Genomic DNA, 15,209 nt, shown 5'->3' on the forward strand with positions numbered 1-15,209 from the left:
AACCATTATAATAAACAAGTAAATCATTATAATAAACAACCATTATAATAAACAAGTAAATAGCTGAGGTTGGGGAATTGAGGGTCAATATAATGGATCACTCTTGCAGCATCACCCTGGCCTGCCTTCCTGCCTCATTTGTTTAAAATAAGAAATAGTGGGGAGGGAGGAGGATGGAGCCAGGGTATAGGAGATAGGCACCAGCTGAGTCAATATAAGACCGTCCGATTAGACTGTAAGCCCGTCAATGGGCAAGGGTTGTTTCTATCTGTTGCCGAATTGTACATTCCAAGTGCTTAGTACAGTACTCTGCACATAGTAAGTGCTCAAAAAATACTACTGAATGAATTAATATTTGGGTATTAGAGTGAATCTGAATCTGGACAGCATGCAGAAATCTTCCATTCTGGACCCTATTTTTATATACCTCTTCCCAGCCTCTAAGCCCATAATACCCAGTCACTGGCCTGGCCTGCTCACAACTCTCCCAGATCCCAGAAATCAGGAGGGACAAAGAAACAGGGTTGGGGAGGGAGCTTCTCTAGGTTTGCTCTCCTATAGATTAGTTCACTATACTAAATGAGGCTATGAATTAGGCCAGATGCATCTTCCCTTCCCTTCCAAGTGTACAAGGCTGGTCCAAGACTTAGATAATTGGGTAGTGATGTGGGTAGAAAAGATAATTCCTCATCTTCTGCATCACTGAGTTACCCTGATGTTCGTTTTATAGCCCGGAGCCCAGTATTCTCCCACTTGTCAACTTCTCTCCAAGGACTTTGGACCATCAGGGCCTACAAAGCTGAGGAAAGGTTCCAAGAAATGTTTGATGCTCATCAAGATCTTCATTCAGGTTTGTATCGCAGGGGAGCTGTTCAATCCCACAAAGTCTTTGCATCACTTTCAGTCATTTATCCCGCAAACTGTCTAGATTCAATCCATCATTCAATCAGTGGTATTTATTGAGCACTTACTCTGTACACTGTAAGCTTATTGCACTGAACTAAGTGATTAGAGGAGTACAATATAACTAAGTTGGCAGGCATGTTCCCTGCCCACAACAAGCTTACTGTCTAGAGAGAGAGACCAATATTAATGTAAGTATTTATCAAGCTTTTTACAATAATGAGGCATGTTTTCTGTACCAAGAGCAGTACCTTCTCCAATGAGATTTTAAAGTACTCTTCTAATTTATATTAAGGTTTATAGAAGTCTAAAGGATCCCTTTGATAATGCCTTTTGAATCAAATATCGCTACAGTTTAGTTGCATTTGATACAACTTTGTTGTCTGCTCATTCATTCATCTTCTTGTCCTAATTGATACATCTAGAGGCTTGGTTCTTATTTTTGACCACGTCCCGGTGGTTTGCTGTGCGTCTGGATGCCATCTGCACCATCTTTGTCATAGTTGTTGCCTTTGGTTCCCTGATCCTGGCGAAAAGTAAGTTCAGATGGTGAGAACTATCTACGGTATGATGACAATGTATGGATATGTTTACAGTTTTTCCATTAAAATCTTGCCTATATATCTAAAATCAGTGTATATATGCTGGAGTTTTTAATGGGTTTTACAAATATATTAATAATGTGTTTCATTAATATGAAAGCAGGGTGATTAATTTGGATGAGACACTTAGTGGTTGATCATTACCTTATCTTGTCCAGTAGATAGTTATGGCATACACAGATAGATATATACAGGTACTCTCATCTTAAGTTGAATATTATCCCGAACCATTCCTAATTGCATCCGATTGCGTGGGAAAAAATGAGTCACAAATCATTCGTTCTAGAGCCTTGTAGCCTTTAAGCATGTAGAAAATGGAAGCTGTGGTATTAGTTGGTGTAGGGCTTCAGTTCACAAAGATTTGTCATTAAAGCCTATCTATCAATAGTATATTAAAATGGGTTTTTAATGGATGTGAAAAACCTAGTATGGCTTTGGTTTATTTACCCGGGATTGAATGTATTTCCTTTCTCCGTCTCATCCTTCAGCTCTGGACGCAGGACAAGTTGGCTTGGCGTTGTCATATGCCATAACTCTCATGGGAATGTTTCAGTGGGGAGTGAGACAAAGTGCCGAAGTTGAAAATATGGTAATGTTTATCTTAACATGTTTAGTCTTTTCAAGTTTCCTTGCTATTAAGTGACATAAAAGCAATTCTTGTTGAAAATATTAAAACTGTTATTTTTGCATTGAGCTAACAGAGGTTTTCTTGGATCCTTTTTTCCATCTGGTTAAAGTTAATGCAAAATAAAATGCAACACATCTTTTTCTTTCTTCTGAACGCTTTGTCAGCAGGTTTTATATTATTCACAAGCAGTCTTCAAATGTAATGGATTTCTCTGTAGGAGGCTGGTTCAGAAATACGAGGGAGGATATAGCCTATTTAACTCAGAGCACTATTCTTTAGTTTGATTCCTGATATATAATTCCTGGGGTATAAAAATTGATTATTCAGGGGTTGGATTGTCCGGTTCCTGGATTAACCAGTACTTCTGCCTTTCCTAACCCTGTTTTTGTTTCCTGCATTTCAGTTCTATCAATTCCCAACTTAGTATCTCCAATAGAAAATGGAAAGAGAGAGGAGCTGAAACTCAAACCAGTTAATTTTATTGCTTGTTAGGTTATAAATGTTTGGAGGGGAGTTTGAAATTAATGGTTAATTTGAACATTTGGTAGTGTAGGCGGGTGTGTATCTGTAAATTATCCTTTTTGCCCTGTCCACTATTACCACCATTGGAGCTGGATGCTCCTGCTTATTTTAGTCAAGTCAATAACTATTTATCAGGTCACTGAATAAATCAAAATTATGGCATTTCTGAGGGATTTCTGACCTTTTTTGGTAATATTAAGTGCCAGCAGCCTGAAGGAAACCTCTCTAATCAGGCTTGTTTTTCAAAATTTAAAACTGTTTTCCACCTTAAAAATAGGGCAGCATCTCTCACTAGATAATTTGTCTTTCAGATGATTTCTGTGGAGAGAGTCATGGAGTACACAGAACTTGAAAAGGAAGCCCCTTGGGAATCAAAGAAACGACCACCACAGGGATGGCCCAACCAAGGAGTGATTGTCTTTGAAAATGTTAATTTCACCTACAATTTAGATGGCCCCCTGGTACTCAAGCACTTGACAGCACTTATTAAATCAAAGGAAAAGGTTAGTTGGTTCCCTCAAGCCAAATCCTTAGGATAAATTGCTGCTTAAGATTGGATGTTATGCATATTATCAAGGGTACCTATAAAATAGCTTTAGATGTAATGAAATGTCAGAGGCTCAGCTTGTCCAGATATTGAATAGTGGTCCTGGCCTGGCACCACATAAAATTAAGGGGTTCCAAAATGCAGCATTCCTTTGTTGTCCCTGGATCTAAGTAGGATCTCAGCACTCAAGGACACCAGATCGTCGCAGAGTAACCCAAGCCCATTTCTTCCAATAACCTTCTATAATGTAGCTCATCTGTTTAGGAGGGGAAATTTTCTTCGGAAAGAATAGGTAAGGAGGAACAGGGAAAATCCAAAGTTTAACATGCCTCTGAGATATATGTCATTATATTCAGTATGTCCCATATGTGTCTGAAATGACCACCCAGGAAATGAAAACTCAGACCCTGAAGTGATTGCTTCTTAAATGTCAGGTTAATATGTTTTTGGAAGTGAAAGAACTTTTATCCCACAGAGAACGCAGTTAGTGCCATGAAGCAGTGTATATTACCCTAGAAACATGAAGAAAATAAATTTTCTTCCCCAAAAACACGGATTATTCCTAGAGACCATTTTATTTCTTTGGGGAAACTTGGCCTCTAATTATATTTACTATTTATTTTATGATGATAGATGTTGTAAGGAACAATACTATCTCTGTTAACTTCTTTTCAAACTATGTTTATGTATTGGGAATAAATACAAGCAGATAATTGTATTATTTTGAACATGACTTAAAAGTTTCCCATTAGGTCGTGTAATAGAAATTGATTAGAAAGCCCTTGGAAATATAAGATACTGCTCAGGAGTAAATAGTCCGAAAAGTGTGCAAACCCCAAATGAGTAGATTATCTGAAGTTTTTAAATGTTTGAAGGTAATTTGAAGTCATGAGAGTTAATATTACAATAATTTTTTATTTGGTCCTTGGTCTTTTGGATTCATTAACTCATTTGAGAACCTTATCGAGAAGTTTCAGCAATAGTATAATTTTACCAAACCTAAGCCCATTTCTTCCAATAAACTTCTATACTGTAGCTCACCTTTTTGGAGGGAAAATTTTCATGGGAGAGAATGGGTAGGGAGGGGCTGGGGAAATACAAAGTCCAGCAGAAAATCTATTTTCTTGTTGCTGCCCTTTTCACGCTTTAGTTGACTTGCTGGAAGTGTCTATAAGCAGTAAAGTGTAATAGGAGATAAACAGGTGTTTCATTCATAGAGAGAAAAAGGTATTAAAACTACAGAAGAGAAATAAGAAAAGTCCACCCAAGTTTGCCTTATCAGTCACTAAGCATTGGCTGCTTTCTTCATTAGGATGCTTTTGTGGTTGATTCCATCATTTTAGAAAAGACTGGACAAATTTTAAAATATGCTTCAATTCTGGGGGTCAAGGGATTTGGAAATTTATTTTTTAAGCCTGTCATATATATTTCTGGGGTAAATACATTTTACCATCAATATATTTGACTTTGTTGCAATATAAAAATGATTGAGTTTGAACATTTTCTCCTCTTTTCCATAATATTTTCTCCTTCCAGAAACAAGAAAATAACCTGTAGTGGGATTTTTTTGCCTTCTAAATCTGGATTAGGGAGTATAAATAGTGATACTTGAGAAAATAATAAGAATGAAGAAATAATGTCTAAATTTAAATAAAGTAATGAAATATATAAAGAATAAGAGTAGGGTTAAAATGAACTAAAAACTAATAAAAACCAGCTGATTTCAGTTGTAATTAATGAGCATCTACCATTTATTTGTCAGTACCTCCTGAAGCAGATTCATATCTCTTATTATCAAGAAAATAAAGACACGTCATATAATCCCATTGGGAAAAAGTATGACTGAAGAAAATGTGCATTTATAAACCATTTTATTTGTAATAGTGCTTTTGATTGCTGTCATATTTTTTGAAAGGAAACAGACATTGTTAGGTGAAGAATAAAATTTAAAAATGTTAGAGATGCAGCCTTGTTCACTTTTTAAGGAAAAGATAAATTTACTGATCCCAGAGCTTCATTTTTCTCAAGTCATGTACATTCAGCTCCCTGGCACTGTAAACTCAAAACATAATGGTGACTTGTGAGCATTTCCAGCACCTGTGTCTATGTGCAGTCATCACTCATCATTCCAAATGGAAAATTGAGATTATCAATCAGTGGTTTTGATTGAGTGCTTACTGTGAACAGTGAATGGTACTAAGCGCTTGGGAAAGTACAGTAAAGTTGGTAGACATGACCCCTGCCCTCAGGGGTTTACCAGTCTACAGGGTGAGACGGACATTAAAATAAATTACAGATAGGGGAAATAACTGCTGTAGGATTGGGGTGAATATCAAAGTGCACAGCCAAGTGCATTTGCCTAGGTGATGAAGAAGGGAGAGTGGAAAGGGCAAATGAGGGCTTAGTCAGGGAGGGCCTCTTAGAGGAGATGTGATTTTAGGAAGGTTTTGGAAGAGGGAGGGTGATGAACAATCAGATATGAAGTTGGAGCTAGTTCAGAGGGAGGGCGTGGGCAAGGTGGTAATTAGATGTGCAATATGTACTTTTTAACAAAAGACATGAGGTTATATGAAAAGACTTTCAACTTTCATAATTACTGACCTAAAATTATTACTTTTCTGATACTAAATTGAGGATGGATACTCCCAATGTTAGGCAGTCAGTGCACATTTTTGCAGGGCATTAGTCCATTTATATTGCCTAATAGTAAGGGGATTAATGTCCAGTGATCATTTTATAAGAAGGACAGGTGACAATAGGATTTTGTTCTGTTAGGAGGTTACCATATGCACAAGGGTCTGGGAATCAGAAGGCCTGATTCTCTTCCCAGCCCTGCCACTGGCTCTCCTGGTGAATCTCTGAGTTTCTTAAGTAGCAGCTGCATCTGATTATTTACAGCCAGGAGGCTGCAAGAACAGTTGCTTTTTGCCATCATATTCCCTCACTAAATCCCAAGAGAACTGCAAGATTTTTTTTCAGAAATGATCTAAAGAAAAAAGCTTTCATCCATTCAATTTTCTATGTTTTGTATTTTGTTTAGAAGCCTGCTCCAGTGACTGTATGAAACACATAAGCTCATATCTAATGAAGTAATTTTGTTGTTTAGTGCTTACTCTGTGCCAAACGCTGTTCTAAGAACTGGGGTAAATACAATGCAAACAAATCAGACACAGTCCAGATGGGCCTCACAATGTAACAGGAAATCACCTGTGGGCTGAGTAGGACCCTCTGTTGCAACCCTCTCTTGCCTTTCCTCCTAAAGATATGAGGAACACCATGGCCTAGTGGAAAAAGCACAGACCTGGGAGTCAAAAGACCTGGGTTTTATTCCCTGACTCTGCCAACTTGCCTGCAGCGTGACTTTGGGCAGGTCACTTAACTCCTCTGTGTCTCATTTTCATGATCTTAAAAATGAGGATTCAATACCTATTCTGCTTAGACTATGAGCCACCTGTGGACTGTGTCAACCTACTTATCTTGTATCTAACACAGTGCTTGGCACATAGCAAGTGCTTAACAAATACCCGAATTATTATTTGCATAGAGAGAACTAGCATGAATGGCTTTGGAGAGGTTGGATAAGTGCTGCATTTTCCTCCTTCTCACCCTCGTTCCTGTTTTCTCTTCTCTTACATCTCCAGATTTCTCTACCTCTAGATTCCTCAACTTGTGTGTTGATCTGCCTCATCTCTCAGTTTATCCATCTTTGTCTTTATTTGTCCCTCTTTCTGTCCTTGTTCTTCTGTCATTCTCTCTCATTCCCCCATAAGGCCTTTCCTCAATTTCTTATCTCTTTTTCCTTTTCCTCCATCTCCCGATGTTCCCCTCTTTCCCTGTTGCTGCCATGCTATTTCACCTTTTTCTCCTGTGTTCTCTGTGCACTTTTTATCCCCCTCCTTCTCTATCCAATCAGTATCAGTCTGCCAGGGACCTTCTGTCACTTTGTCTTTTGCTTTGTTCCCCCCCTAAGTAGTATACTCTTCCTTCTATCCGTTTTCTGTTCTTTGTACCTTTCTTTCTCTCTGCCTCTCCCTGTTCTTTTTCACCCATTCTTCCCCTCTTTCTCTCTTTCTCTCTCTCTCTTTCTCTTCCCCACCCCTGACCACTCTATTGCAATTTCCTGTGTACCTGCTTCAATCTCCTCCCTTTCAGCAATGGAAAATAGGGCTATGACAGTAGCAATGGCAGTACAAGTGGCTGAAATGGAGAAAGCTGGTGATTGTCCTTCATCTCTCTTCCAGGACTATTTTGGATACAGTCCTGTTCCTAATATAATAATCTTTAAAAATTGTGGAAGGTCTTAGTATTTACTATGCTCCTAGCACTGTACTAAGCCATAGGGTAGATACAAGATAATCAGATCAGACACAGTCCCTGTCCTACATGGGGCTTACGTCTAAGGGGAAGGGAGATGAGGAAACTGAGCCATAGAGAAGTGAAGTTAGTTGTCCAAGGTCACACAGCAGGCAAGTGGCAGAACCAGAATTGTTTCCCAGGCCCCCTTACCACCACACTGGGTTCTTTACTTAGGTACCAGTGTCTCAGATTTCAGTAAGAGACAACAGATCACAAGACCCGTTAAAGTTGATACCTGTAAATATATAGATTAAGCAATTTGGCCACATAGTGATATGCTGGATGTAGTAACAGTTAGTGAATGAATAACACCCATTGTCAGCCAATTAATAGGAAGTAATAGTGCTTCCAATGTGAATCCAGGTCTCTGCTTCCACTGCAGCAGCATTCTCAAATGTCCAACAAATATTTTAGCTTTGAATAATGCCGAGGAAGTCAGGTGGCTTGAGTCAGCAAAAGACCTTGATCGTGGATACTTAATCTCTGCTTCACTTTTCCACTGCAGAAATGGTACTTTCCACATACTGTCCCCACAGGCATGTTAGAAATACTAATCAGTTTGAAAGTGTTCTGGCTTTTTAGAAGATAGGCCCAATCTAGGCATCAAATATTATTCATATTGTTGTTGTCTTGGGTAGCTACTGATATCATTTTCCAGTGCTAAATTGAGATGGCTTTCAATCCCTGTATCAAATCAGTCAAATTTTTCCAAGGAAGTGCTAAAACCAGGGCAAAGTCCTTAGCCTAATTGCAAAATGAAAGAGCCTGGTTAGTATCAACATTATATCATAAGAGAGCACTACAAGTGGTAACAATAGTAATTATCAAGTGCTTACCATGTGCAAATTATTGTACTAAGCTTTGGCAAGGAGTACATGGATCCCGGGGCCTCAAGGTCCTCATAGTCTAAGAATAAAATGAGGGAGGCAATGAAAAAATAAGGAGAAAAAAACCAATAAAACCACAAAGTCAATATATAAAGTGAGCACAAAGATACACAGAAAATTATGGCTAGAAGACCAGACTTTCCAAATTGTCATGGCTCAGAGTCTAACAGCCCCAGCCACAGTGACTTGCACAGTCATGGCCTTCCCAATGTCCTACAGTCTGTGGAAGTGGCCTGCTGCCGCTGATTCTGCTCCTTGGCCAAGATGGAGCAAGGCAGTTTGGGAAGGAGGTCTTGGGAGGGGTGGTGGGTTGGGCAGATAGGGATGCTACCCAGCTGAGCTGGTCATTGGTTTGACTGTCAGATGCTTTGTATGCTTGTGACACCGCCTGGTTTTTCCCAGTGAAGATCATTATGATGGGAGATGACTGTTTATTTTCAAAGTACTGCACAGGACCTTACCATCTGAAAACCACCGTTAGGTCATTCAGTTCTCTATTTCTTTTTTTCCAATTGTATCTGCAGTTTTTAAAGTTTTTTTTGACTAAGTGGAAAAAAAATCAAAATTTCTAAACTACCAGCACAACCTGGAGTTTTTTAAAATCAACATCTTGATGGGTGTCTCTGCAGGTTGGAATTGTGGGAAGAACTGGAGCAGGAAAGAGTTCCCTCATCGCTGCACTTTTTCGTTTGGCAGAACCCGAGGGCCGAATTTGGATTGACCGGGTCTTAACAACAGAAATTGGACTTCATGATTTAAGGAGGAAAATGTCAATCATACCTCAGGTATGCGTTAGATTTTTTTTACTCTGACCTCTTAATAAGGCTCTGTGAGTTGAATTACTTTTCATTTTCTTTTCTTTCCATTCTTCAGCAGAAGTGCTTTTTAGCAAGCATTGATTTTCTTTAAACAGAAAAAAAATCCATTGTTTAGTTTGGTTCCATGAAAGTAGAATGCTAAGCAGAAGGATGCTTAACACTGTATAGTTTCCTGCAGGAAAATAAAAAGCGCATTAATATATTCCCAAATGCCAAAAAAATGGACCCAAATCAAATATACTTTTAAAGAGGATAAAAAAATGAATATAGTCAACACTGTTTATTGACTTTGCATGATCAAATAACAATATGAAATGTACTATTTATGAAAGATAATTCATTTAACCAATGAAATAGTACCAAATGTATACATTAAAAAAAATCATTGTTCATTCATTCATTCAGTCGTATTTATTGAGCGCTTACTGTGTGCAGAGCACTATACTAAGTGCCAGGAAGGTACAATTCGGCAATAGATAGAGGCAATCCCTCCCCAACAACAAGCTCACAGTCTAGAAGAGGGAGATGGACAACAAAACAAGTAGACAGGCATCAATAGCATCAAAATAGATAAATAGAATTATAGATACATATACATCATTAATAAAATAAATATAAATATGTCCTCTCTTCCCACTCTCGATGATCAGGTCTCCGCTCTCAACTCCACCCTCTCTACTCATCTCGACTCTCTCGCCCCCCTTTCCCTCCGCCACTCTCGCTCCACTAACCCACAGCCCTGGATCACTTCCTCTGTCCGCCTCCTACGCTCGAGCTGCTGAGCGCTGCTGGCGAAAGTCCAAGCACCAAGCCAACCTCACACACTTCAAATTTATCCTTTCCTGCCTTAACTCTGCCCTCTCCTCCGCCAGGCAAAACTTTCATTCATTCATTCAATAGTATTTATTGAGCGCTTACTATGTGCAGAGCACTGTACTAAGCGCTTGGGATGAACAAGTCGGCAACAGATAGAGACAGTCCCTGCCGTTTGACGGGCTTACAGTCTAATCGGGGGAGACGGACAGACGAGAACAATGGCAATAAACAGAGTCAAGGGGAAGAACATCTCGTAAAAACAATGGCAACTAAATAGAATCAAGGCGATGTACAATTCATTAACAAAATAAATAGGGTAACGAAAATATATACAGTTGAGCGGACGAGTACAGTGCTGTGGGGATGGGAAGGGAGAGGTGGAGGAGCAGAGGGAAAAGGGGAAAATGAGGGTTTAGCTGCGGAGAGGTAAAGGGGGGATGGCAGAGAGAGTAGAGGGAGAAGAGGAGCTCAGTCTGGGAACACCTCTTGGAGGAGGTGAGTTTTAAGTAGGGTTTTGAAGAGGGAAAGAGAATCAGTTTGGCGGAGGTGAGGAGGGAGGGCGTTCCAGGACCGCGGGAGGACGTGACCCAGGGGTCGATGGCGGGATAGGTGAGACCGAGGGACGGTGAGGAGGTGGGCGGCAGAGGAGCAGAGCGTGCGGGGTGGGCGGTAGAAAGAGAGAAGGGAGGAGAGGTAGGAAGGGGCAAGGTGATGGAGAGCCTTGAAGCCTAGAGTGAGGAGTTTTTGTTTGGAGCGGAGGTTGATAGGCAACCACTGGAGTTGTTTAAGAAGGGGAGTCACATGAGCCGGGCAGCGGAGTGAAGAATAGACCGGAGCGGGGCGAGAGAGGAGGAAGGGAGGTCAGAGAGAAGGCTGACACAGTAGTCCAGCCGGGATATAACGAGAGCCCGTAACAGTAAGGTAGCCGTTTGGGTGGAGAGGAAAGGGCGGATCTTGGCGACATTGTAGAGGTGAAACCGGCAGGTCTTGGTAACGGATAGGATGTGTGGGGTGAACGAGAGAGATGAGTCAAGGATGACACCGAGATTGCGGGCCTGAGAGACGGGAAGGATGGTCGTGCCATCAACGGTGATAGAGAAGTCTGGGAGAGGACCGGGTTTGGGAGGGAAGATGAGGAGCTCAGTCTTGCTCATGTTGAGTTTTAGGTGGCGGGCCGACATCCAGGTGGAGACGTCCTGGAGGCAGGAGGAGATGCGAGCCTGAAGGGAGGGGGAGAGGACAGGGGCGGAGATGTAGATCTGCGTGTCATCTGCGTAGAGATGGTAGTCAAAGCCGTGAGAGCGAATGAGTTCACCGAGGGAGTGAGTGTAAATGGAGAACAGAAGAGGGCCAAGAACTGACCCTTGAGGAGCTCCAACAGTTAAAGGATGGGAGGGGGAGGAGGCTCCAGCAAAGGAGACCGAGAATGACCGGCCATAGAGGTAAGAGGAGAACCAGGAGAGGACAGAGTCCGTGAAGCCAAGGTGAGATAAGGTATGGAGGAGGAGGGGATGGTCGAAAGTGTCAAAGGCAGCAGAGAGGTCAAGGAGGATTAGAATGGAGTAGGAGCCATTGGATTTGGCAAGAAGGAGGTCATGGGTGACCTTAGAGAGAGCAGTCTCGGTAGAGTGGAGGGGACGGAAGCCAGATTGGAGGGGGTCTAGGAGAGAATGGGAGTTAAGGAATTCTAAGCATCGATTGTAGACGACACGTTCTAGGATTTTGGAAAGGAAGGGTAGTAGGGAGATAGGGCGATAACTGGAGGGGGAAGTGGGGTCAAGAGCGGGTTTTTTTAGGATGGGGGGGACGTGGGCATGTTTGAAGGCAGCGGGGAAGGAGCCCTTGGAGATTGAGTGGTTAAAAATAGAAGTTAAGGAAGGTAGGAGGGCAGGGGCGATGGTTTTAAGAAGGTGAGAGGGAATGGGGTCCGAGGCCCAGGTGGAGGGGGTGGCACTTGCGAGGAGGGAAGAGATCTCCTCTGAGGATACTGCAGGGAAGGATGGGAAAGTAGGGGAGGGGGTTGGTGGGGGGGAGGGGAGAGGCGGAGGGGTGACTTTGGGGAGCTCAGACCTGATCGTGTTGATTTTCGTGAGGAAATAGGTGGCCAGATCATTGGGGGTGAGAGATGGGGGAGGGGGAGGAACAGGGGGCCTAAGGAGAGAGTTAAAGGTCCGGAACAATCGGCGGGGGTGGCGGGCATGGATGTCGATGAGGGAGGAGAAAGAAGCTTCCTTCATCCCAAGCGCTTAGTACAGTGCTCTGCACATAGTAAGCGCTCAGTAAATACTATTGAATGAATGAATGAATGAAAAATAAATATAATAATAAATATGTACAAATATACACAAGTGCTGTGGGTCGGGAAGGGAATAGAACAGAGGGAGGGAGTCGGGGCGATGGGGAGGGAGGAGGAGCAGAGGAAAAGGGGGTCTCAGTCTGGGAAGGCCTTCTGAAGGAAGTGGGCTCTCAGTAGGGCTTTGAAGGGAGGAAGAGAGCTAGTTTGGCGGATGTGAGGATAGAGGGCATTCCAGGCCAGAGGTAGGAGCTGAGTTTTTAGAACCCTTGCTTAATGCTAGAAAATGTTTTTTTTGTCCTGGACTTGCTCCTGACTTACCTCTCACTATCACCAAAATCTGACTGACTCAGGATATTACCTGCTTGGATGCCATTATGCAGTGGAGGTTCCACTTGCTCCACTCTTCCTCAGATGCAGGGAAAAAAGATAGATGTTGTATACCTCCCCCCATTGCTTCTTCTGGACCCTCTCACTTATCCTAACTCTGACCTTTTCATCATTTGGGGTTTCTTCCATGTGCCTGTATCCTCTGATCCAACTGCTCCCTGGATCCACCACTCTATTTCTGATGTCTTTTTCTTCTCCATGGCATTTACTCCGCTTCATAATTATTGTGGTACTTGGTAAACTCTTACTATGTATCAAGCACTGTTCTAAGCACAAAGGTAGAAAGCACAAAGGTAGATACAAGTTAATCTAGACATGAGGTTGGACATGGTCCCTGTCCCTCAAGGGGCTCACAATCTAAGTAGGAGGGAGGAGGATTAAAGGGAAGTGACTTGCCCAGTGTCACACAGCAGAAAAGTGGCAGGACTGGGATTAGAACCCTGGTCCTTCTGACTCTCAGGCCCATGCTTTATTCATTAGGCCATACTGCTTTTTTCGTCAATCATTGGTATTTATTGAGCACTTAAAGTTCAAATATACCAACTCTAGCTACCCAGCTTGCTCTTTCCATCACTTAGATAGGTCATCAATGAAAGTGCCAAACAAAATTGGCCTAGTACAGACCCTTAGGAAATACATTTATTATATTCTCCAAACTGAGACTAACCCAAAAGAACAACTCCTAGCGTAACTTTCTAGTCAGTGATGCATCTCTTACATCTGAGGAGAAAACTAACTGATGAGTATGTCATGTAGGACAGACTCAAAATCCTACATCACACTTCAGATTTTTACTTATTTGCACTGTCCAGCTATTGTGAAAAAAGATTAGATTTGCCTAAGATGGAGTGCTTTTTATAAAAACTTTATGGGGCTTGTATTTTTCAGTATTGCATTCTCTCTCTCGAGTGTTTTCATATTGATTCAGTTGTTCATTTTTGTACTATTTTCTGGGGCTACAGAAGGTAAGTTTCAGGTATACAGAAAGATCATCTCATTTCTCATTTTAAAATATAGAGGGTGTGTTGATTCTTTATAAATATTTAAATCCCTGTTCCTCTATGTATTTTCATAAATAACAAATAGTCCTTTAGTTGTGTAGATCACAGAGGTACTAGCTGTCAGACTCAGTAGTTTTGCTTCAGTTTGGTTAAAAATTCTTTTATTAGGTCTTTAGTATCAGTAATATTTATTGGCTGCTTACTGAGTGCAGAACTTACCAAAGGAAAAAAGAAGATATGTATCAACCTGCCCATGAGGCATTTGCAATATAATGGTAGACACAGTATATATTCAACTTAAGAGTTAGAGATATAAATAAAAAATAGATACAGGTGGATAAATAAATATACAGATGATACTTGAGTGATAAAATGACTTGTAGGAAGTTTTACCCAGAAAGGTGGATTTGTTAGGGGGTGAGATTTGGACAAGAAGGGGGATATGTTCCCATCAATTAGTCAGTAAATCAATGAAATTATGATAGCATTTGTTCAGTGCTTTCTATGTGCGAAGCACTGTTCTAAGCGCTGAGGTGGATACACAGTGATCAGGTTGTCCCACGTGGGGCTCACAGTCTTAATCCCCATTTTACAGATGAGGTAATTGAGGCACAAAGAAATTAAGTGACTTGCCCAATGTCACAGAGCTGACTAGCAGCAAAGATGGGACTAGAACCCATGATCTCTGCCTTCCAAACCCATGCTCTTTCCACTGAGCCACACTGCTTCTCTAATATATTGAGTGCCTACTATGGGCTGAGCACTGAACCATGCATTTGACGAAGCTGTGGTAGCGAGGTGCATTCACAAAAGTGAAAAAGGACATGGCCTAGTCTAGGTCTCATCACCAAGATCTGATGATTTTTGATTGGCTTCAGAGTTTGATTATAAATTTATCCACCTTTAAAAACAGGAAAAAGGGTAAATGATACTGCATTTTAAAACCTGGAAGAATACCCAAAAAAAAGTGTCAGACAATTTGCAATCCCCAAGGTGGTAATAAAATTTTGGGAAACAACAATAATGAAATGCTTAAAATATTGCTCTGCATATAGTACGCACTCAGTAAATACCAATTGATTGACTGATCAATCAGGACTATTCTCGTTAAAAATCATGCTGGGCCAAAATGTTTCTATCTCTTTGCCAGTGATAGGAAAGGCTTTATGGAGAAGATGAGAGTTCAATGGATCTCTGACAGGGTAGAGGAGACAAATCCTGGTAACTTAGAAGTGGACATTCAAGCCATGGGAAATAAAGACTGAGAACTGGTCTTGTTGATGCTGCCAGTGCATTGGAAGTGGTCTCTGTCAAGGGTGTGCAGATTGTGGCTTGCGAATTATGTGAGGCTCCTCTTCTCTTGCTTGATGGCTTGTGCTCCAGTTCTGGATACCATGCCAGGCTGCTATGGCAACAGGACAGTCTCAGCCACAATACCACTGCCCA

The 15,209-nt window shown here is 41.4% G+C and overlaps 1 protein-coding gene across 5 annotated transcripts in view; it reads left to right on the plus strand.

Moving 5' to 3' along the window:
• The window catches only part of ABCC4 (ATP binding cassette subfamily C member 4), a 252,819-nt gene that overhangs the window by 197,128 nt on the left and 40,482 nt on the right, over positions 1 to 15,209 (plus strand). For all 5 annotated transcript variants that reach the window (XM_007667967.4, XM_029073687.2, XM_029073683.1 and 2 more), the window contains 5 exons: positions 731 to 850; positions 1,329 to 1,439; positions 1,994 to 2,094; positions 2,967 to 3,158; positions 9,075 to 9,230. In XM_007667967.4, the coding sequence (XP_007666157.2) occupies positions 731 to 850; positions 1,329 to 1,439; positions 1,994 to 2,094; positions 2,967 to 3,158; positions 9,075 to 9,230 (680 nt within the window). The remainder of the gene's footprint in view (positions 1 to 730; positions 851 to 1,328; positions 1,440 to 1,993; positions 2,095 to 2,966; positions 3,159 to 9,074; positions 9,231 to 15,209) is intronic.

The sequence above is a fragment of the Ornithorhynchus anatinus genome, chromosome 10 (genome assembly GCF_004115215.2).
Source record: "Ornithorhynchus anatinus isolate Pmale09 chromosome 10, mOrnAna1.pri.v4, whole genome shotgun sequence".
NCBI lineage: Eukaryota > Metazoa > Chordata > Mammalia > Monotremata > Ornithorhynchidae > Ornithorhynchus > Ornithorhynchus anatinus.